Source organism: Callorhinchus milii, unplaced genomic scaffold, assembly GCF_018977255.1.
Source record: "Callorhinchus milii isolate IMCB2004 unplaced genomic scaffold, IMCB_Cmil_1.0 Scaffold2, whole genome shotgun sequence".
Taxonomy (NCBI): Eukaryota; Metazoa; Chordata; class Chondrichthyes; order Chimaeriformes; family Callorhinchidae; genus Callorhinchus; species Callorhinchus milii.
In genome coordinates, this window is record NW_024704743.1 from 6,280,940 (window position 1) to 6,305,611 (window position 24,672).

General features: G+C 41.9%; 1 protein-coding gene across 1 annotated transcript; it reads right to left on the reverse strand.

The window, feature by feature from the left end:
• Nucleotides 1–8,097: 8,097 nt before the first annotated feature.
• On the reverse strand, nt 8,098–22,861 carry LOC103183590 (highly reducing polyketide synthase cm3B-like). Its single transcript, XM_042332526.1, is given in 8 exon segments — nt 8,098–9,965; nt 9,968–10,846; nt 10,849–14,059; nt 17,305–17,486; nt 17,834–18,037; nt 19,766–19,926; nt 21,389–21,542; nt 22,755–22,861. Coding segments are annotated over 8 exon segments (6,321 nt in total). The 5' UTR covers nt 22,813–22,861; the 3' UTR covers nt 8,098–8,493.
• Between the last annotated feature and the right edge of the window lie 1,811 nt (nt 22,862–24,672).

Below are 24,672 nucleotides of genomic sequence, written 5' to 3' on the forward strand. Positions count from 1 at the left end.
TGTCGATCGCTGTGAGATGGCTTTCCCACATGAAAATGAAGATATTTCAATATTATGTTCATGTTTGTGGAAAGGAAACAACAAAATATTGCTTATGAGGCCCGTGACCTTTCTCAAATCTGGCATCCAGCCCTCAGCAGCCAAAAGGTTGTATAGCCTGTCTTAGTTGATGTGAGTTCAAATCATGTGGGGCTTGAACCCACTATATGGGCCATAAAATAGTCCGTGTCAGAGAGGACTCAATAGACTGACTGGTCTTCTGTTCCTGATTGCCTATGTACGTGTTAGTCTTCATTGGCCGGTGGGTGGCAATCGGATTACTCGCATGGCCAGTGGTAAGTAAAGTATTGTCTGCTTTGGGCAGTATATTTGATTGATGTGATAATTATTCTATCACAGGTTATACTACATGTTGAGGTTTGGATCTCACAAAGTTAATGCTGTTACTGAAGCAAACATGGCGGAGGTATTGACCAGCAATATTCCAAACAATAAAAAAAGTAGTCAATTAAACTAGTTATTTGAGATGAATTTTGCTGCAGAAGGGGATATTAGCCAGAATGACCTCAAGAAATTTCCTACGCGTCTTTGAAATTGTGGTTTGGGATCTTTGAACATCCACTTGCATCACAAAACAAATCAGTCCTTGGTTTAACAATCATTCCAATATCAAATCATCTGGAATGATAAGTAATATTGTTTTGATATAGTGCTCTATCGTGTCATTGACACATCTCAAAGCATTTCACAAGATTTTACTGTGAAGTGTAGTGTCCATGTGTTTTGTAGGCTATCGCTGCAGCCAATTTGCCCCGAGGAACGTCCCACAAACAGTCACAATGTGAAGGAATAAATAATGCTGTACTTGTGTTGAATATAAACAACTCAGGCACTTCAAAGTCCACAGTTGAAATGTTTCCACTGTGATCCTCAGTATGCTACTTACAGAACATGCTGTTCCTCCAACACACAGCAAACCTATTTTTGGACAGTTGGTTAATTTGATGGTAATTTAATCCGAGTGTTACTTTCTGTGCGTTTTCCAAATGCATAGTATCTGTTGTATTTGAGTTTGCCATCCACAAATTTCTAAAGTATAAATCGAACACCCAAAGGTCTATGGTTTACCCTTTGGGTTTGTGTTTTGTTATGCTGAGGTCAAAGTTCTTAGATTATTCAGGTGTAAATAATAGTCATGATGCAAATTGCACAAACATGGATTTTACCTAACTTATTTTAAATTCACACAGTATTTTATAATCACAATACACTTCCTCCCCGCTTTACTCTTGGGGCGTCTGTTACAAGTTAGGATGTTACCATCCAAATGTTTCAGCTTCATTTAAAGGCATTGGTACCACTCAGAATCAGCCACACTTGGAAAATGAGTGGAATAATAACATTATAAATAATAATAATCATTGCATTTGATATAGCGCCTTATAGCATAATTGAGACATATGAAAGAACATCACAGGATGTATTGTAAAGTAAGACAAAACCAGAGATCGATGGGAACACTCAGCATTCTATGGAGGAAGTTGTGGGTCCATGGCCCTTCGTCAGAACTGTAGTATTTTGCATTTTAGACACTTCCAGTATCTGCAGTATTGTGTTTTATTTAGGTATTGTAAAGTATTTTGACTGTGTATTGTGTGGGGTGAAATGTGGCAGCCAGTTGCACACAGTAATGTCCCACAAACAGCCATGGAGTGAGTGACCAGTTTTATTTGGGGGTCATCCTCACGAGACCGAGTTCTGCGTGGGTTGAAGAAAGTTCTCAAGCAGTTGTACAATGGCATTGCTCAAAAGGAGAAGGGATCTTCTCCTAGTATCCTGGTCAACATTCCTTCAGCTAATTCATACTTGCATTCAAACATACATTCACAACAGTTGGCAATAATTACCCGTAAAGCACTTTGAGACATTTCTACGTTATAGTTGCTATATCAAAATGAAAATTTGTTTTAAAATTTCTATCCCACCTAAAATGTTTCAGGAAATGAGTTTAATGTTGACATCTCAAATGAACAGTCTTAGTCCTCAGTTTTAAATAAGGAAACTAAGGTGATGGTTTATTATTATCAATTTTTTTTACAAGCCTTTCATTTGGTATAGTGTCTTTTAAGTTGGGTGATGTCTCAAAGAGTTTCACTGTGTATTTATTGTGCAGTGCTGCTGTGTATTTGTAGCAAAATGCAACAGCCCATTTGCACACAACCATGTGCCACAAACAACCAGAAAATGAATGACCAATTTTACTCGGGGGATTGTTGGCCAGGACACTGGGAGAAACTCCCTTCTCGTGGTTTCAGGATGATTTTTCAGTCCACCGTGAAAGTTTGCTTCCCATAAGCAAAGTACAAATGAAAAAGTCCCTTTGTCCCAAATTTACAGAAGACAATCTGTCCATCTGAGATTGATGATGTCAACCGCTGGCATAGGGTTAATTTCCACATGCATTCAGGTGACACCCATCTCTATCTCTCTGGCTCCACCCTCGACTCCAGGATTACTGCTATCCTGACGGATTGTCTGTCAGACATCAAGTCCCAGATGAGAGCCAATGTTTTCCAGTTGCACATTGACAAGTCTGAGGCCCTCCTGTTTGGCTCTCATCAGTGCCTTCTCACTTCAGGTGCTGATTGCATCAGCATCCACATCTGCAATCCCCACCATACATAGCTAGTACAGAACTGTGGTTCCTGTTTGATGCTTAATTCTCCTTTGAACCACACATCTGGGCAACGATCCATTTAGCGTTCCCCCACCTCTGTAACATTGCCGCCTCCGCCACTGCCTTTCCCCTCAGGACGCTGAGATCCTCATTCATGCATTCATCACGTCCAGGCTCAACTAAGCTAACTCCCTGTTCGCCAAACTCTTTCCTCCACAAGCTGCAAAATAATCAGAACTCTGCAGCTTGTGTTCTGTCCGTTACCAAACTCCGTCACCCAGTTCCGGCTCTACCGGCTCCGCATTCCCCAGAGATTTGATTTTAAAATCCTGGTCCGCACTTCTAAAGCCCTCCATGGACCAGCTCCTCCACATCTCTGCGACCTATCAACACCACACCAACCTGTCCACTCCCTCTGCTTGGCCAGCACAAACCTGCTCCATATCCCATTGGTGGTTGGACCTTCAGGTCTTCTGTCCACGCCCTCTGGAACTCCATCCAGAATCCCTCTGCCTCACCCTCTCCACTGCCTCTTTCAAACCTCGTCTAGGACTTTCCACTTTGATCGTGCTTTCGGCCACCATCCCCCCACCCTCCGACACTCTTGATTCCAGCTCCCATCTCAGTTGCAAACTCCTGGCTGTCCCTCGCCTTGAGGTCTCCTTCCGATGGAAAGGTGCTTAATAAATGTAATTTTGTTGTTGTTTTTGTTAACCTGTTCCAGCTGTTAGTTATTCTCTGTAAAAAAAAANCTTCCTGTACTAAGTTTCCCTTCACAACCATGACACTAATGCCCTCTTGTCTTGCTTCTTTTTATTTTAAACATTAAGGCACAATTGCAGTACATTGCAATGTTGAACTCTATTTTGTCCACATGATGACACTGTTCATTGAATCCCATAGAATACAATAAAAGAAACATTGCTATAACACAATCGTCTAGGTCCAATGTCTCATTGACTGGGTTATAATTAAGGCGTGATAAAATGGCCTACTTCAGGTCAATAATCTTAATAACAGTGGGGTTCAACCCATCAAAAGATTGTTTTATAATTTCTGTCCTTTAGACTGTATGAGGACCATTGTGGTTTATGGTTGATTCACCAAAGGGTAGACAAGCTATAGTCTATTGCAGGATTAACCAGTACAGTATATTTTATAGCAGGTTGTTTGGAGTTCAACAACAACAACAGCAAGATTACATTTGTATAGCGCCTTTCACGTCGGGCGGACGTCCCAAGGCACTGGACAGAGTACAGTATTTCAGACCCAAGCTGGGATCGGGGCGGGGGAAGGCAGGGGAGGGAAAGGGGGTGGACGATGGCAAGGTCAAAGAGGAGGTCTTGAGGCAGGACTCGAAGGAGGATAATGAGGGGGCGAGTGGGAGTGATTGGGGGATGGAATTCCAGAGGTTGGGGGCAGAGTGGCTGAAGGCTCTCCCGCCAATGGTGGGGCGGGTGGGTCGGGAGACGTGAAGCAGGCCAGAGCCGGCAGAGTGAAGGGAACGGGGGGGTTGGTAGGGGGTTATGAGGTCTCAGAGGTAGGGTGGGGTGAGGCCATGGAGGCTTTTGTATGTGAAGACCAGGATCTTTAACTGGATCCTCTGAAGGATAGGGAGCCAATGGAATCGGGCGAGAATGGGGGAGATGGGGTCACGGAGTTTGGTGCGGGAGAGGACACGGGCTGCAGAGTTCTGGATTACCTGCAGCCTGTGGAGGGGGGAGTTGGCAAGGCCGATAAGCAGTGCGGTGGCATAGTCGAGCCTGGAGGTGATGAAGGCATGAACAAGAGTTTCAGCGGTCTGAGGGGTGAGGTAGTGGCAGAGACGGGCGATATTACGGAGGTGAGGGAAGGCATACTAAGAGTACATAATAAGAACACAAGAATTTGCCAGGCGAAAGATGAGCCTATTCCATAAAAGTAATTTACTACGCTCTCACTGAAGCAGTGTTTCCGCAGATGTGTTCTGAATTTACTCCCCTTCAGTCGCAGGCTGTGCTCTCTGGTTCTACTGTTCAGCAAAAGACAATCAGCTTGTCATGGTCTACATTATCTATTCCCTACAGATTCTTAAAGACTGTAACCATATCGCCCCTCGACCTTCTCTTCTCCAGTGTGAACATGTCCAGTTATCTAATCGCTCCTCGTCATCCAGTCCTTCCATCCCCTCAATCATTTTGGTTGCCCTCCTCTGTATCCTCTCAATCCTTCCTATATTGCCGTGACCAGAACCACATACAGTATTCCAAGTGTAGTCGCAACTGTGATTGATAAATTGGCAGGATTGCCCCAATATTTCAGTTCAATGTTGCCCTGTTAATACAGCCGAGCGTCTGGTCTGCCTTAGTCACTGCTTCCGAGCACTGTTGGGATAGCTTCATTTTATTATCACTCAGGATCCCTGGATCCTTTTGATTTTCCGTACAGAAGATTTTCTTACCATTTAAATAATAGTCACTTCCTGGATTTTTTTGTCCCCATGTGAAAAGCACTTTCATTTCTCTACATTTTAAATTTTAATAATAATCCTTGCATTTGATATGGTGCCTTATCACAATGTGGAGATGTTTCAAATAACTTCAAAGAACATGTGTAAAGTGGATTGACTGTACATTTTGTGGATATAAACATGCTACCAGTTGCGTTTCCTGGGGGTGTGTATGTACATTTGTGGGTGGATATCCTAGGCTTTAGATTGTGATTCTATGAGAATGGGATCATTTTTCTATTTTTATACTACTTCCAATTATCAAAAGAAGCAATTTTAAACAAGGGCTGTATTATTGATAACATTGAGAGGATATTCCAAAGTGTTTTACAGGATATACTGTATGAGAAAACAACAGCTCCTCTGCTTTGAGAGAAGACCAGCAGCAGAGCAGATATTTAGTTTCAACGCAAAGGCTGTAATGTTGGCATAAAGCCTGACAAATCATATTCTCGGTGGTCTTGTGAGAAACACTGTTTGATTCTTATCCCCCAAAAATCTTCAAGATGCGTGGAGTTGTTTGGCTACTGAAGGGCACGTAGTTTATATCAGTTGATACACCTACCTTGCCACTCTGCTGGATTCGTGAACCCATAATGAATGTACCCTAGTACCTGATGGCAGAAACCCTCAGGGACGCTACCCCAGGTGAAGGGCGCTATATAAATGCAAGTTGTTGTTGGTGGTGGACAAAGAACATGAGAATTCTGTGTGGCTATTTTCCCCAGGGAACACACTTCACGTTTCCAGAAAACGGATGGGGAGATGAGAAGGGGGTGGCATTCGCAAAGACAGCAAAGTGAATCCCCTCAAATTTGGATTTAAAAGAGTCCATTGTCTCCTCACATTTGGAGTTGGAGGAGAGGACGAGCGATCAAGCCTTGGGAAGGTGGGCAGAGGAGCTGGGTTGTGGTACGTATGTCCAATTATAACCACTGGGTGGCGATTTAGCAAACTGCGTTAAGCTGAAATATATTACACGATATTGTATTATTTTATGTTTCCAACTGTGGACTCATTAGCAACGCTGTAGATCATTGGATGGAATTGCATTACAATGTAATACCTTATTGTGGCCATCGGTTGATGGGGCAGAGAACTGGGTTAAGTTATATGAAATTGTCATAGTCAAGTGTGGTCACTAAGCCAGGAGAACCAGACATATTCATGTTATACCCAATTGTAACCATATGGTGTTTCTTCAAATGAATAGATTGAATTATTGTATATTGAAGTGTAATATCTAAGTTTGGTCACTAGGTAACATATGAGTTGATATGGACTGAATTATGCAGTATTATTGTGTAATGCCTGATTGTTGCCACACATTGATTGGAAATGTTTATATGGTGCTGTAATTTCCAGTTTATCTTCAGAATATTTGAAAATTGATAAAGAAATACAATTCAATATTTGTGCACTGACTTTATTCTGTTCCAATCTTTACAATCGAGGATTTCATCTGCAGCATTTGTTTTAATATTTTTCATGTTGTAAATTTATTTACAAATTATGACTATAAGATTCCAACAATGCTTTGAAAATTATTTTTAAATCAAAATAACATCAACATGTTTCATAATTGTTTAATTTAGTAAAAGATAATGTGCATACAGTAATACAGATTATTTTCAAAAGAATAGAACTCAGTAATACATGTCAAAAATGTGATCCATTAACACAGTGAACATTGATCTCAAGTTCATTATTTAAAAAGGAAAATTCATAAAAAGAGAATGCTAAAAGATTCCTGGAACTCAGTTACATTTCAAGTGTCTTTGTATAAGTCTTTGTGTTGTTCGTATAATGCTTCAGGTTGATTAAAAAANCATTCATAATGATATTAACAAATTAATACAGTGCAGCTTTTAGCAAATTACAATGTGAATTTTCCCCAATGACTCAAATGCATATTTTCTGTAAAGGAAAATCACCAAAATATTTGTCTATCCTCATTTATACCACATTTCCTCCTCTGCTGCTGCACTCCTTTCAAATTCTGCATCTATATTTAGATGAAATTCTACAATCATATCCAGATAGCACAGATAATTAGACAAAACACCTCCACTGAGAGATACAAATGAGACAAACAACTAATTTGTATTTTCCAATTATTTTTCCAACATTCCTGATTCCAACACCAGTCATATCAATCAATTCATAAAAATGTCAGAGAATATTCATTATTGGAAACGATAATACTTATACCTTTTGACTTTACAATGAAGTGAAGTCACAATAACTGCAAACAAATTACAGTTGTGTAGCACAATTCATGTCAGGATATGTCCCAAAGTGCTGGACAGTCAGGGGTTTGCACCCAAGCTGAAGTCTGGGGTCAGAAGGCGTCAAGGGTAGGGAAGGTGGGGGCTGGAAGGTGCCAGAAGTTGCGGTTCTTTAGATGGATTTTGAAGGAGCCAAGGGAGGGGGCAAGGCATTGGGAATGTGGGATGGAGTTCCAAAAGCATGGGAGCAGAAAGGCAGAAGGCTTGACTGCCGATGATGGGGCGGGTAGGACGGGGTCATAGAGTAGGCCAGAGTCCAGAGCAAGGGGCATAATCTTCAAATTAAAGCTAAACTAATTGGGAGTAGAATCAGGAGGCAATTTTTCATCGAAAGGTAGTGGAAATCTGGTGGATGGAGGTGGATAGATGTTTATTAAGTAAGTGTAGTCCTGTAGCTCAGTGGTTAGAGCACTCGCTTTGCAAGCGAGAGACCTGGGTTCGATTACCGGCAGGGTGAAACCTTGGGCAACTTTCCTTACTCCACAAGCCTGATAATAATCCCTCAAAAAAAACAATAATAAACTGGTCATTTCAATCCACGACTGATTGTGGGACACTGCTGTGCGAAATTGGCTGCCGTGTTTCACCCAGAAATATACAGTCAACTCATTTTACAGTCTATTCTGTGAAGCGCTTTGAGACGTCAAGAAAACGTGAAGATTATTATTAGAATTGTATTAAGGGATATGGGCAAGTTAATTGGAGTAGAGATTCAGATCAGCCATGATCTTATAGAATGGCGTAACAGGCCCAGGGGGCTGAATGGCTTACTTCTGCTCCTATGCTCCTAGACTGCTGAACGTAGGCCGTGTCGGGTTAGCAGGTCACAGAGCTAAGGAGGTGCAAGGCCATGGAGGGCTTTGAATGCGAGGATGAGGATTTTGAACTCTACAAAATTAAAATCTGTATGAAAGCGGCAGAAAAGTTTATCTATTTTGGATGAGACAGGATTATCAAATATCATTCTCCAGCGAATGGGGAATATAATCTTGATTTGACTGGAGGAAGTGCTGTAAAATGCTGTATTATTTATGCATTATTTACAACTGAGTAAATACATCAGGAACTTCATCGAAAGCGTTGTTCAATGGCATAGATGTTTCCCCAGAAGGAACTTGGAAACCTTCCTCTTCAAACAGTGATACCAGAGTGGACACTGTTGATTTTGGATCAAGAAATGTTACTAGTGGCACACTGACATTCTTTTCCTGGTGAATCCGATTCTGTATGGTCATTCCTATCATGGAATCAATGCCAAAACTGGAGAGAGTAGATTCTTTGGTAAAGTCTGTAGGATCTGTGTTGCTCACTTCAGACAACAAGGTTATTATATACTGTTCAGGAGATATTGATGAGTCACTGACCACCACTTTGACATTTCCTTTGCTGATCTCTTCCTGCATAATTGAATGGAAACGTCTCCTGCTTGATGGGTTTTGGGAGAGATTAACATATATATTTGAGAAATCAAATTTACAGATTACTTGTTGTGGATTGTTCAGGGTCAAACAACGTTCAAAGCTTTCAATGATTTCAGAAATTTCTATTGCCAAAATCCCTTTCAACTCCAGAAATTTCCGAACCTTGTCTTTATTGAGCAGCAGCCCGAGATTCAGTGCTCCCCAGTTCACAGATTGCCCCACAAGCCCATGGCATCGCCTAAAGTGGACAAAGTAATCAAGAAATGAGTTTGCTGCAGAATAGTTAGCCTGTAGAGATGTTCCAATGAATGAAGCAACTGAGGAAAAGCACACAAAGTACTCCAGCTGGAGGCCTTGTGTTGCATAGTGAAGATTCAAGACCCCAGCAATTTTGGGAACAAGAACCTTATCAAACAATGATTTATTTAGATCTTCAAAGAGTGAATCATGTAAGACCACAGCACTGTGAAACACTCCTTTAACAGAAACCTTTGGGAAGGAGTGAAGAAAATTACTGATTGCTTTCTCGACATTTGACAGAGCTGAGATGTCACAGGCCACGCAAATGATCCTTGTCCCAATTTCATTCTGTAGTTTGCTAAATTCCTCCTGCTTCTCCTTCGATGGAGAGCTCCTTGAAAGAACAAGAATATAGCCACCGCCATGGTTGGCAATGAATTTCACAGTTTCAAAGCCAAGACCGGTAAGTCCTCCAGCAACTATATACACAGCATCACTTTTAAAGAGCTGCTTTTGTCTGCAGTGCATTGGAATCTCTGACATCCTAGTCTTGGTGGTGCTCTTCAGAACTGCAATGGAGACACCTCTGCATGTAAAGTACGACTCATTCCTGCACTCAACCATGTCTGATATTCTTTGCTGGAAGATCATTTTTGATAGATCAAAACGTTTCGTCCCTAAATACATTGTTCTCATCCATTTATAGATACGATTTGCAGATTTCATGAGATAGCCCTTTTGAAATATACTGGCTAACTGCAGAACATGAATACAGACATTGTCCTTTTCATTTTGGAGAATGTCTTGGGAAATATCAAGCATCTGCTTGTTGTCCAGGAGAACAACAATATCCGAGCAGAAGAACCATTGACATATTTTGAAATAGAGGTTTTTTCAAAAGGTGGCAATAAAAGCAAAGCATCACAGTGAACAGGAATCTGTACAAAGTCATTGGAGTCTGGGTGAACCTGAACTCTCCAGCCAGACTCCCTGGCTGTCAGAGACAAGACTTTACTCAAACACGAATCAGGTATCATGGAAACAATTACCAAGCGTTTCTGATGTTTGGGTTTTGGTAAGAGATTATGGAATATTTCCCATGCTATTGTGAAGTATGACACACAAGGGATCTCCTTCAGCAATGGTACTTTCTTGCTTTTGAAACAAACAACAGCAGGAAGGCTGACATTTGAAGCTGCAGGAACCGGGTAACATGCAACAATATGATCTCCCACTTTACAACTCTTCACATCACTGCCAACAGCAGTGACTGTACCACTAAAGTCCAGAGCCACGAGATTGTGCCCACCAAACACACTTTTGCTCCAGTACAACGTCTTCCCATAGTTTAGATCAGAGACACTAACTGGGAAGTAATCCGCTGAATGCATGCAAATTGCATCCAATTCAATGTGTACACTTTGTTTTGTGGGTGCACTCATTTTGTTCTCTTGAGGTTTGGCATGCAAATCCACAACATTGTAAGGATCCATGATCTGGAAAAGGACATTTCCAAAACCAGAATAAGAAGTCCCACCATTGGTATTGTCTGAGATTATAAGGGATGTTCGTGTGATCGTGGAAGCATGCAACATTCCCTGGCTGATCATTACCTCAGGGTGGGTCACCCCATCAGACAAGACTATTACATTAGCTAATGCTGCCATATCTGCATCACTGATAGAGCTGACATCAATGATCTGAAATAAAACCTCTGGAATTTCTGCATGCATGATCTCGTCATACCCCACAGGGCAAACCCTGGAGTAATTTGATCCACTGTTTTTTCAGATGTCCTGTATGTTATTACTCTAACAGATTTTGTGCCATTTTTCCCTCGAACTAACTGAATGATCTGACGATAAATCTCACAGCAGCTACTGACCTCTTGCACCACTGCTGTGCTGGTCTGGTTAGTCAGGTTTACAGTCCCCCACAGGAAGAACACCTCCTCATAGCTATTCAGGTTGCGGGCATTGTACTTTCTCAGAAGATCCACAACTTCTGTACCAGTGAAATTGTCATATTCCTGGTAAGGAATATATGTGGACTGACTGTGCAGGAACTTTTTGAGGCTTTCAGCCACTCCATAGTTATCACCAAACACGAGTGATCTTGGGCCAGAAGCAAGATTTTTGCCCTCTTGAAGGTGAGGAATTTCTACCCAGATACTTTCATAGAACAAATCATTGATTCCTCCTCCATTGTTCACGGTTAGAAATGTGGTTCTGATATTTTTCAGTTCGGCAATGATTATGCCCTTTGTATCTGTGAAGCCCCCACAGACCTCTAGATAATCTGGAGTGATTTTACTGATCCTCAGATACATCAGCATTTCTTGTTGTAAAGGGCGATGAATAACCAAGCTCCCTACAGATGTGGGGAATCCTATGGTGGAGACTGCAGACATCATTGTTACAACAGCAGCCATTTGTAGAAAATAGTCTAAAATGATTGGGTGAAAGGAGTATTGATGAATCTGTGACATGAGCTCTTCTGGTACTCTAATGCATGTTATAGCTTCCTTCAAATTCTCTCCATAGAAGATATCCCCAAGTTGCCTAAAAACTGATCCATACTGAAAGCCCAAAGAAGAGAGTTCTTTATAGATGTCCTCTGGCTTTGCTTTCGATTTGCATCTTTGGAAAATTTGCTCAACCGAGATATTACTTTCATCAGTTACACACTCAGTGACCTGTAGAACCTCCCCTGTGGCATAAATGCCAGAAGTTGATAAAACACTAAATTTGATCAGTTTATCTTCTCTGTTGAGGTGCACTTTGAGCTCAACTGAGTTCTGGTGGATTATACAAGGATTCAGAAACTTTGCGCTGATCCGGCACAAAGTGAGTGGTACCTTTGGTTCAATACTTGCCAGGACGGAAGCCACACCAAGTTCTACATGAAAGGCACCAGGAAGTATGGGCACTCCATTGTTTTTGTGTTCAGCTACATAAGGTACTGTCAATGTTGACAAGGTGAAGTTATATTCTTTGCCGTCCTTGCTTACACTAGAGAGTAGGGGGTGATGGGAAGAAACTACCTTGTCATTATCTTGCCTAAGTTCTTCAAAGTTTAATTCCTGCTTTGTGTGATCAAACACATAAGAAGGATAAACAGTGGGGAGAGTTTCACGACCAACATAGACATTTTGCCAGTTGGGATTGTACCCGAGCTCAAAGAGTTTTGATAGAACCAATAGATGAGTTTCATAATCTCTGTCTGGCTGAACTGCAGGAAAAACTCGAGTTTGATTGCCTAGGATTTCTGTGATGTATCTTTGCAAGGCCCGTCTTGGACCTATTTCTACAAATACTGCGTCTTCAGCCTCTGCAGCAGCAGCTCTTATCCCTTTTTCAAAGGCAACAGGATCTCGAATGTTCCGGGCCCAATATTTGCCTGTGAGAAAGTCATCTCCTGAAGCCACCTGACCTGTAACTGTGGAGATAATCTTTGAGCGTGCTTCTTGTTCATGTAAGTTACCTACTTTCTCTTCTACCTGCTGTATGATTGGCTCCATCAAGTGACTGTGATAAGCTGCTGGAACATCTAAAATGCGAAGGAATATATTTTTGTCACCAAATGCGGTGGATAACTCTGTATACAGTTTGTCCACTGCACCGGCATCACCTGACACTGTGCAAGAGGAGGGACTGTTGAATGCAGCAATGCAGAGTCTCCCCGAATATGGAACAAGTCTGTCTGACACATTTGACACAGGCAAATTGCTAACAGCCAGCATTCTGCCTCCCGTTACTGTTGACTGCAATACACTTCTGTAGTAAATCACCTTTACAGCATCGTGCAAGGACAGTGTCCCAGCACAATGTGCTGCAGCAACCTCGCCAACAGAATGTCCAATCATAAGGTTAGCCTGGATTCCCCAAAACCCCAAAAGAGAAACCATTGCCACCTGAACAGCAAAGAGCAATGGCTGTGCTATCTCGGGTTTTGTGAAGTCATCATAGTCATTTTCAATTAAATCTATTAGATTGATGGGTGTGTGTAGTTGGAGAATTTTTTCTATCTCTTCAATCTGTGTCCTGAACACTGGCTCTGTGTGTATAAGCAGTTTACACATCCCTCTATAGGCAACACCGTTGCCACAGAACACAAATACGATCTTTGGACTTGTCTTTATCCGAGCAACATCAGTAACTGTGGCTGATTTAAGCTGCTGCTGTAGGTGATTGAGGGAAGAAACTACAAAGGCTTTTCTGTATCTATAACTTGCGTGGCTTCTTCTACAAGCAGATGTATATGCCAGACTATGGAAAGCGGTATCATCACTTTGATTTATTTGGTGACTTGTGTCTTTTATCATCATTTGAATTGATTTCTGGGAGGCAGCTGAAAGGACAAATATCTCCAGTGGTTTCTGTGCACAGTTGAGCCGGGCAAGCTGCTTGTACTGTCTCACCACTGCGTGAGCATTTGTTCCCCCAAACCCAAATGAATTGACTCCTGCCATCCTACCCATCTCCCCACGCTTTTCCCAGTTTTCCACACTAGTTGGAATACGTAGATTCAAAGCCTTTGCATTGATGCTTGAATCCTCCTCTGTGTAGTGGAGGGATGGTACAATTTTGCCATGATGCATCATCAGGAGAACTTTGATTAAACCTGCGGCTCCTGCAGCTGACTCTGTGTGACCAACATTCCCTTTGACAGAGCCTATTATGAGCGGATCAGGGTTTGATGTCCTGGACTGACCAACAATGTGTGATATGCTGCCGGCTTCTGTAGGATCACCAGCTGGAGTTCCAGTTCCATGAGCCTCCATGTACTGTATCTGGGATGGATCAACATACCTGTGGTAAATCCATTTCAACAGTTCTTCCTGCTGTGTTTGTGAGGGTCTGGTGATAGGTGTAACTGATCTGCCATCTTGATTGATAGCACTGTGCACTAGGACACCCCAGATTTGATCATTGTCTTTCAGAGCCTAAAAATTGGATGAAAGAATAGAATTACATAATATTTCAGCACAAAAGGAAGCCATTTTATGTGGGTTCCTTACTGGACCTATGCACTCTAATCCCCTTTGCCCTGCTCAGTCCTATAAACTTGAAACTTATTTTGTTCAAATAATCCAGTCATTAGGATAAAATATTCAATTTTTTAACAATAATTTCTTCTTTGTTCTTGTATTATTTTGACATATTTCAAAATATGATCTTCTGTTTGGCACTCCGAAAGAGTACCCCGTCTTAAAATTTTCTTTAACTGCTCTCAGATCCATTCCCATGTGAATGGTTCCATATAAAGCTAGTTGTTTAGTTTTGATATTGATTGAATGAATAACAATGATCTATAATATGTTTTGTTATGTGTTTGTGAGGGTCTGGTGATAGGTATAACTGGTCTACCATCTTGATTGATAGTACTGTGCACTAGTACACCCCAGATGTAATCACCAGAAAGTCCTCCATGGCCTCGCCCCACCCTACAACAACAACAACAGGATTGCATTGATAGAGCGCCTTTCATGTCGGGAGGACGTCCCAAGGTGCTGGACAGTTGGGTCGTGACCTGAGCAGGGGGGAAATAGTCAGGATGAGGGCAGGGAAGAGAGGGAGCGAGGAGAGGGTAGAGAGTTGAGAGGGGAGGTGAAGGCACAGTTGAAGAGAAAGGTCTTGAGACCGGCCTTGAAGGAGGAAAGGGAGGAAGCAAGGCGAAGGCACTGGGGGATGGAGTTCCAGAGCCTCGGGGCTGAGAGGCTGAAGGCCCGGCTACCAATGGTAGGGTGGTTAAGGCGGGGGGAGTGGAGCAGACTGGAGCCAGAGGAACGGAGGGTACGGGCAGGTAAGTAGGGGATAGTAGGTCAGAGAGGTAGGAGGGAGCAAGGCCGTGAATGGCCTTGTAAGTGAGGATGAGGATCTTGAATTCGATCCTCTGGCGGATGTGGAACAGTGGAGGCGAGCGAGGGTGGGAGTGATGTGGTCGTGAAGCCTGGTGCGGGACAGTACACGAGCTGCAGAGTTCTGAATGACCTGCAGCTTGTGGAGGGATGTGCCGGGAAGGCCGACGAGGAGAGAGTTCCCGTACCTCTGCGACCTACTAAACCCCTACCAACCCACCCACGCCCTCCGCTCAGCCAGATCCACGTCCCCCAACGGCAGGATAGCCTTCAGCCATTCTGCCCCCAATCTCTGGAATTCCATCCCCCAATCACTCCGCCTCGCCCCCTCCTTCGTCTCACCTCAAAACCCTCCTCTTTGACCATGCCATCGGTCACCCTCTTCCCCTCCCCTCTCTCTCCCTGACACCAGCTCAGGTCTGAAATGCTGCCCAGCGCCTTGGGACGTCGTCCCAACCTGAAAGGCGCTATACAAATGTAATCATGTTGTTTGTTGTCTTTCAATGCCTATGAAAGCGATGAAAAAATAAAATAAGAGAATGTTTAGATCACCAAAGGAAGCCAATAATAATAATAATAATAATCCTTACATTTGATATAGCGCATTTTACGTCGGGAGGAAGTCCCAAAGCGCTTCACAGAATATACTGTAAAGCGAATTGACTGTATATCTTTGGGCAGCCAATTGCGCACAGCAGTGTCCCACAAACAGTCGTGGATTGAAAATGACCAATTTATTATTGTTTTTGGTTTTGGAGGGATTATTATTAGGCTCTGTGTGGAGTAAGGAAACTTGCCCAAGGTTTCGACCTGCCGGGAATTGAACTCAGGTCTCTCACTTGCAAAGCGAGCGCTCTAACCACTGAGCTACAGGACTCCACAATATCTTCCTATTGCTACTAGACCCCAAATTCCTGTAGGGTCAAGGGATGATAACCTAGAAGTGCATCCTGTGTTTGAAAAGTGACAGGATGGACGAGTTCAAGAATATGATTGAACAGTTGAACTGTGAACTCTAATTGGGCAATTCAGGTATCGGTAGCGCAGTAATGGTGAAAGAATATGAGACTGAGCAGTTCGACATCAGGTCTGGAGTAAGGCAGGTCTGTCCGCTATACCCCACCCAGTTTGTCTGCAGCATCGAACCCTTTCCTCAGGCCTCGAAATAATCCACACAGTTGGAGCATGCCAAGCCCCTTAGGGGGAGAAGGTAGACTGAATTGGGAGGTACCCCGAGGGGACGACCGGCTACAAAATGCCTTGCCCCTGGTCTTGACCAACAACCATCATGACATGGCCTGGCTGGCAAAAAAAGGAGCCCTCCACCTCAAGGTTTTCATGCACAGTCAAGGTCTGGGCCAGTCAGCAAGTTGCCCTCCAGTTGGCTGCAGAGGCCAGGAACCGTGGACCACCTCTTCCTGGAGTGTTGTTTCTCAAAGGCGGTTTAGAAAAAGATGGAAAGGAGACTCTCGCGGTTCATCCCTGGGGACCCACTGTCACGGGACTCGGTGCTGTACGGCCTCTTTCTGAGCACTCACTGCGAAACTAACATTGAGTGTGCCTGGAGGATCATAGACTCGATAAAGAAGGCCCTTTGTCTCTCCTGAAACCAGATGTTCTTCTGGCAGAATGAGAGCACAGTGAGGGCCTGCCTCAGGCTCGCGCACACTAGGATCAGGGACTATACACTGAGGGAGAAGTTGAAGTTCGGCTCAACCATGGCAAAGGCCAGATGGGGCCTAACCCTGGGAGGAGCTGCTCCGGCACAAACAACACAGGGCACACCCGCTGGGTAGCCCACAAGTGTACCCAAAACTGACTGAAGTAAGGGTATAGAAGGACGCTCGAGATGTAATCAGAGAATGTCCTGAAAATGTACGTACGGTAAACATGTGCTTGTATAGTGCACCTCAGGGAGCCACAAGGGGCCGGGTCTGGTGCATCTGGTAACGGGATAATAATATTTGGCATCTTTTCTGTGACAGGTTTGATACCGCCTGAGATAAGCGTAAATATATATCAACAAATAAATAGATATATCTTGTAAAATAAAGAGTATGACAATGGTTCTGTAGGAAACCTAGAGCAATAAATTCATGCAGTAGAGAGGATAATCTATAAATTGTAATTTGAACCTGGTTTCACACATGCAGCTCTGCAGAGAAACTAAATTATGCCCCTCGCCACCTTACACATGCAACTGGATTTCTGCCACAGTCCCTTATCCACTTCCACGTCAAAATCTGATGCACATAAGTGGAAATATGGATAATCAGCATTCTACTATACTTATGGGACTTACTGTATAAATTCTTTTAGAAATATTCTACCTTTGCCAGTGGTTTCAACAGAAGAATTCCACATCCTTCTCCTCTCCCATACCCGTTAGCTTTCTTAGAAAATGGTTTGCACATTCCATCTGGAGAGATCATCTTTGCTTTACTGAGTGCTACATTGACACGTGGTTCAATGATGCAGCTCACTCCTCCACAAACAGCCATCTCACAGTCACCTGAAAGAGCGAGATGGGAATTTTGACCAGTGACTCTATATAAACAGTGCCAGCTAAATAACAGTGCTTTAGAGCGTTAATATGGATTATTATAAGATAATGATTTCTGCAATACGATAGAGGCATCGCTTTCGTCTGCTGTTTGTACATTTGTCACATTAGAATAGTGATAACTCACCTATAATTTGAGGTGCTGAAGCTTTATATAAAAACAATTACCTACCGGTTTCCCGCTGTCGGTGGCTGTATTTACCTGTCCCTACCAGTTACCTCCCATGATGCTGTAAACTGTGCTTCATGATGTGTGTACAATGTATTGATGCAACCACAAAGGTGGTTTCTGGTACCTTGTTTGATGGCCTGAGAAGCGTAGTGTAGAGCGACCAGAGATGAAGAGCACGCTGTGTCTATAGCCAGTGATGGTCCAGTAAAGTTGAAGGTGAACGAAATCCTATTTGCAGCTATGCTCATTGCTGTACCAGTGCCATTATAATGGCTGATTTTGTTGGCTGAATTATTCATTATCGCTTCAAAGTCTCGATTCATGAGCCCTAAAGAAAAGGAAAGACACTGAAACTGTTCTTTTGGAGTGATAACTTTAGTCTATTCTGAGGCAATATTGAGTGAGACTGTATTAGTGAATACAAGAGTAGAATCATTTAAATTTATGGCACAAAAGAAGGCCATTGTGTCTGTGCCGGCTCCCTCAAGAGCAATCCTTTCAGTCCCATTGGCCTGCGCTTCCCCCATAACTTTGTAGCTGACCCTTTTTAAGGTATTTGTCTAATTTCCTATTGAAGGCCAATATGGATTGTGCTCTGGGCAGAATTGTATCAGATCCTAACAACTGTGTGTGAAAAAATTCCTCCTTAACTCCCATTTGCTCATTTAATATCTTATATTGACGCTTTGAGGTGTCTCAACGACATGATAAGGCGCTATATCAAATGCAAGGATTATTTTTTAAATAATTTCTCCCTATTGACTATCAATCATCCGGATGAGGTTCCCCACCTCCTGCCTTGAACCCCTCTCCACCCAGCTGCTGGTCACTCAACTCTCCCACCTCTCCAACCTGCTCGCCGATACGGTTAACCAGTCTCTCTCCTCAGGCTCTGTTCCACTCCCTTAAAACTGCTGTAATCACACCCCTCCTCAAAAACCCACCCTTAATCCCTATAATCTCTCACACTATAATCCCACTGTGGAGTCCTGTATCTCAGTGGTTGGAGCACCCGCCTTGTAAGCGAGAGAACTGGGTTCTATTCCTGTCAAGACGAAATGTTGGGCAAGTTTCCTTACTCCACACGTCTGTTTACCAAGCAGCAAGTAGGAACCCAGTTGTTAGCCGATTGGCAGATTACTTTTCCAGGGATAATAATCCCTCAAGAAAATAAAACAAACCAATAATAATTTGGTCACTCAATTCACAACTGATTTTGGGACACTGCTGTACGCAATTGGCTGTCACGTTTCGCCCACAAATATACAGTTAATTCACCTTACAGTATATTCTGTGAATCACTTTGAGACGTCCAGAAGATGTGTAAAGCGCTATATCGAATGCAAGGATTATTATTATTATTTATCAAACTGCTCAGAATTTTAAATACCTCTATCAGGTCACCCCGCATCATTTTTTGTTCCAGCAGAAAAGTCTAAGTTCCTCCAGTCTCTGCTCATAGAAAGAACCATTCATCTCCAGTATCATACTGGTATATCTCCTTTCTACTCCATTTATTCTCTTGATGTCTTTCCTAAAATGGGGTGACCAATACTGAACACAATATTCTATTTATTGTCTAACTAACGCTTTATATAGGTTATCATTACCTCTTTGCTTTTTTATTCTATAGACCTATTCATAAAACCTAAGAATCAATTATCTTTTTTTGAAAGCTTTGTCAACCTGGGCATTGCTGTGTGCAGATTGGCTGCCACATTTGCCTATAAAATACACAATCACGACACATTACAATAAATCTTGTGAAACTTTTTACAATTTCCACCCAACGCGAAATGGGTTACACAAATACAACGATTGCTATTGATATTCTCATGAAGTTCACCAAAAATCTACTCCATCATAAAGTTCACCACAACCTCCCTTGGGCCAACAACCAAATGTGGTCCCCATCATCATTTTAATTGAAAATGAGTTCCAGCAATTAGATGATGATGTAGTTATTATATGAATTATGATAAATATTTCATGAACTGACAAAATCACATGTGGTTCCAAAATTGGCTATTATGTTGGGCAGCGGGCACCTACTCACCAATAAACACTCCTGTTTTACTCCCACTGAGATCCTCCTTGGGCATCCCTGCATTTTCGAGCGCTTTGTACGTGCACTCCAAGAGAAGCTTGTGTTGTGGATCCATGCAGTTGGCTTCTGTTTCATTTATGCCAAACAACTTATAATCAAATAAATTGAACCTATTAATTGCAAAGAAATATGAAAGTTTGTGTTAGGCATATATAGATGCATTAACATTATCATTTTTTAAGGGGCCTGAGGTTCAACATTTAATATTTTATTTAAACATTTTGTATATAGCTTGAGCTCAAGCTGTCAGAGAACGCTTCTTAGTCCAGGGCACACAAAGCATCCTGGAGTTCCCACATGGCACACATTATGAATGCAACCAGTCTCAGCTGCCCTGTCATATTCCCAGACATGTTTTATATTGTTTTAATATGAATATTACATAATTATGCACCTCTTTACCCCTTTACACCAAATTCCCACTCTCACCAAATTCCTTAACAGATTCTCACTCTGTTCCTTCCTCATTCTGCTAGGCTTTCTGCTCAAGTGAAACACTTACAAGTCTTCTCCTTTATATAGGACTCAAACTAAAAGACCCAGTTTCAACTGGTCAGCAGATTTTTTATTCCCCAACACCTAGCCTATGATTAATTGCAAATCGCCTTGTTTGCTTGCTTACATATAAGGTTGTCTCAACCTCACAATAGATTTTCCACTCTTCTGCTGAGTGAAAGAGTTCACTCTTGCTCTCTGGTATCTCTCTTGCTGAAGAATTCCCACTATCATCAAATTCCTTAACAGAATTCTCACTCTGTTCCAACTCCCTCAGTTCCCTCCTCACCTGCTGGGCTCTCTGCTCATGTGACAAACATGAGACAAGTTGCATAGCATAATATGTATGAGCAGGAGTAGGCCATTCATCCCTTCGAGCCTGCCACGCCATTCAATTATGGCTGATCTTCTAATGTAATTCCAGCTAATAACCTAATCCTGCCTTATTTCTATATCCCTTAATCCCTTTTGCAATAAGAAATATATCTATTTCAGTCTTCAATATGTTCAAGGACTGAGCGTCAACAGCTCTTTGGGGTAGCGCGTTCTATACATTGCGTTCTAGAAATTCTTGGAAGTAGTTATAATGTAAAATTGATCAGATAACTCATCCTATAAGATGGCATGTTGGAATGCAGAGGCCTCCGGCTCTATCCTGTGACTGGCGTGGGCGCTCAGAGGACGTTGGGTATGGATGCTCAGATGCTTCTCAGAAGTCTATTGGAGGGCCGAGACCTCTATTAATACCACTGATAGTTGTAGTCATGGCTTCCTGCCACGTCTCCTGTCGTATTCTGTGACAGGATAGAGCGGGAGGCAACAGAACAGCCATCCAATGCAACCAGGGGGGTGTGAAGGGATTTATGGTTGAGATTGAGAACCTTGAACTCAATCCATTGAGAGCCAGGAGAGACTGGGTTAATGAACGATATGGAGTTTGGTGCAGGTGAGGATGTGGGCAGCGGTGTTTTGGATGAGAGTATCCACTCACACAAAAAAGTACTTGTTTTGCAGCAACAAATATTACTATTCTGAATCAATTTAAAAGATGTAGTTTGTAAGAATGCTGTGCATTACCCTTCAATGAGAGACGCTCGCTTTGTGCGCATTTTTCCAGGCTTGTTGTCATCGGGATCATGCCAGAATTGTGTATCAAAACGATCTGGTGGGATATCCACAACGCAGTTTCTTCCCTCATGAAGAACTTTCCAGAAGTTTTCAATGCCTTCCCCTGTACAGACGACAACAGAATAAAGCTCTTCCATTCTTAGAAATCATTCTGGAATGTATGTCATAATATTAGTAAATGTGTATTGATACCACTGAGTATCTGATTTCTTGCCTCCAGAACTCCCTCACTCTACCCTTCTATCTGGCCCCTCTCTATCTGTCTTCAAATCCTGCCTAACATCCTACCTCTTTGACCAAACCTATGGTCACCTCCCCTTCTTTCCCTCATTTGTTTAGCATCTTTGGGAATCGTTCTGAGATATTATGAAAATAATAATAATAAGAGCCCTTTATGAATGCAAGTTCTTGCTGTTACACCAGATACGGCTCCTGGAGAAGCGAGAGCGGAAGCTTTCCTTCTTCTTTTGTGAGCCTGGACAGTAACTGGTAGCAGCTGTTCAACTATAGGGTTAGCCCCACCTGAGCCTGACACAACCTAAATTTAACACAGCAACAAAGTCAGGACTAAAGATCTTAGTCCAGATTAACACACAAATGCAATGCTGGAGGAGTTTTCATTGTGGGAGGTGCCATGCTTTGAATGAGACGTTAAACCGAGATAATGTCTGCCTGCTCAGGTGGAAGGATCCCAAGGCACGATTCAAAAAAGAGAATGGAGTTTCTTCCGGTTTCTTGGTCTACAATTCCCAGATAAAATAATTGATCATTCACTTGATGTAGGATATTGCCATTCACAAATTGTCAAAATGGATTGTTGTTTCAGAGCCACCAGAGACACAATGAGCTGTATCCCATTGTCGAGACATCTCAAAGTGCTTCACAGAATGTGATGTGTAGTGACTGTTTGAAATGTGCTGACTATATTTTGTAGGCAATGTCCCACAAACAGCCATGAAGTGAATGACCAATTGTCGGTCAGTACACCAGAAGAAACTTACAATTTACAATTTGATATTTGCAATATCAGGTTTTATTGGGAATTTAGAAAACAAACTTAGTGAAATTTGTAGGAATCTCACAATTCAATATTCACAAATGAAAGTCAATTAACCCACAACCAATCTCTGGGTTGAAATTATGGCATATTGGACCCCATTCTCACTAACTGTAGCTTCCTATCACTGCCCCAGTTGAAAATGAATGTTGTTACAGACTCCAAAAGTTCCTGCTAGATTCCATGTAGTTTTATTATTTATCATCATAACATCATTCTTTTCATCATTTTTATTATTGTTAAATCTTAAATTCCTACCTCCAGGAAAATTGCATCCAATTCCAACAATAGCTATTTCGTCGTTGTTTTCATCCATTTTATTTTTTTTGCTGTTGACACCTATTGCAAACTAATGAAGAGAATCATAACACAAAATGGAATCAAATATTTTGAGGTAAGTATACCAGGCTGAGCTAGGTTCAATCATTACAGCAATATTTAGGCAACGCTATTAACAAGCCACAACATCTTTTACACCTGTACCATATTCCTGTAAAATCTTCTAGATTCACAGTGTGAATGCAGACAATGCTGCGAGAGAAAGCATTTGTTTAAAGCCCACACATCCCAACAGTTTGCCATTGCAGAATGTTTTGCAGCATAAACATTATACCAAAAAATCTGAATTCTATATGTGCCTCAGTCCAGTCCTTTATTTCCCAGCGCTGTTGCTGGAGGCAGTCAGGACGCAATGCCTCAATATAAACAGGGAGCGGCATTTCCCTTCACATTGAGAGGTGGTGTTCAGGGAACTAACAGAAGCAGCGACAACATCAGGACAAATCTGAACAATTCCCACCACCAGAACCATAGCTCTCAACATATGTAGGTGGAGAACACAGCCACACACTTCATATAGAGACGGGCAGTGGGAGCTCCAATGGGGGTACATTTAATAATAATAATAATAATAATTCTTACATTTGATATAGCGCTTTTCACGTGGGGAGGACGTCCCAAAGTGCTTCACAGAACACACTGTAAAGTGAATTGACTGTATATTTGTGGGCGAACGCGGCAGCCAATTGCGCACAGCAGTGTCCCAACCTGGAGAGTGCTCAGTGCTAAGTCCCACACTGAAGTGTTGAATTTCACAGGACAAACCTCTCACACTGATCAGAACGACACTAACTAGAAAAATAAATCAATGTAATTACTGCCCCTTTTCTACGAAGTATGTCACTCCTTTTGGTTACCAGTGTTTGTAAGTGAAAGCACACTATTAGAGCACTTGTCTTGTTACTCATTCTTAAACAAACACGCACATCATCTTCAATCACGATGACTGCTCACGAACAAATAGAGAACAATACAATTTACATTTACATTGAGCCTTTCAGTCGACAGGAGGACGTTTCAAAGAGTTTTATATTGGTTGGTCTCCCAAGATGAAGAAAAATAAACATGAAACTATCCATGATTATTGCAAACTTGATAGCATTTTGAGTTGTATCATTTTACTATTTTCATCAAAGCTTCTTTTATTTTTTTTAAAAAAACTGAAAGTGATGTTGATTTATGAAGATGAAATGCAGGAATGTATTAATCTAAAAGTTAATAGTACTTTGCAGACAGAAAGTCCTTCAACAAAGAAAATTCCCGACGACAGCTACAGAAAGCCTGAAAGGGTCCACGTGGAAGCTTAACATAGTATTTTGAAATAAAGTGCAAGATTGCCATGAAGGAAATTACTCCATGTAAATCTTTTCCATCAACCAGCCCCTCGAAAAATTCTGAATAAAGTTATAACTGATTTTGTTTTTAAAGCTCTTACCTCATATTCTATTCTATCTCTGATTTTGCTGTCTGTCTTTGTCATGAGCATGAACTGGTTTCTTTTATACTATTCCACAAATACTTATGTATGATCAGCATAATACCAAAGACGATAAGGAAGTATTTAATTTTTAGAATAACCGATTTGGATCATTCAAATTATAGTGCCTGCCTGTGATAATTATATAATGATAATAGCTGACATATTAAAAATCATTCCCATCTATGAGTCATACAACACTTGCAAATGGATTTTGTACCTCCCTAGGAATGGTACCAGGTGGAGTTAGGTTGTAAATGTTGCCCTTGAACCTAATTAAAAGAATAATATTAATAATAAACCTCAAATTTGATACAGCGACTTGTCATGGCGTCCTGAGAAGTATTTATATGCAGTGAT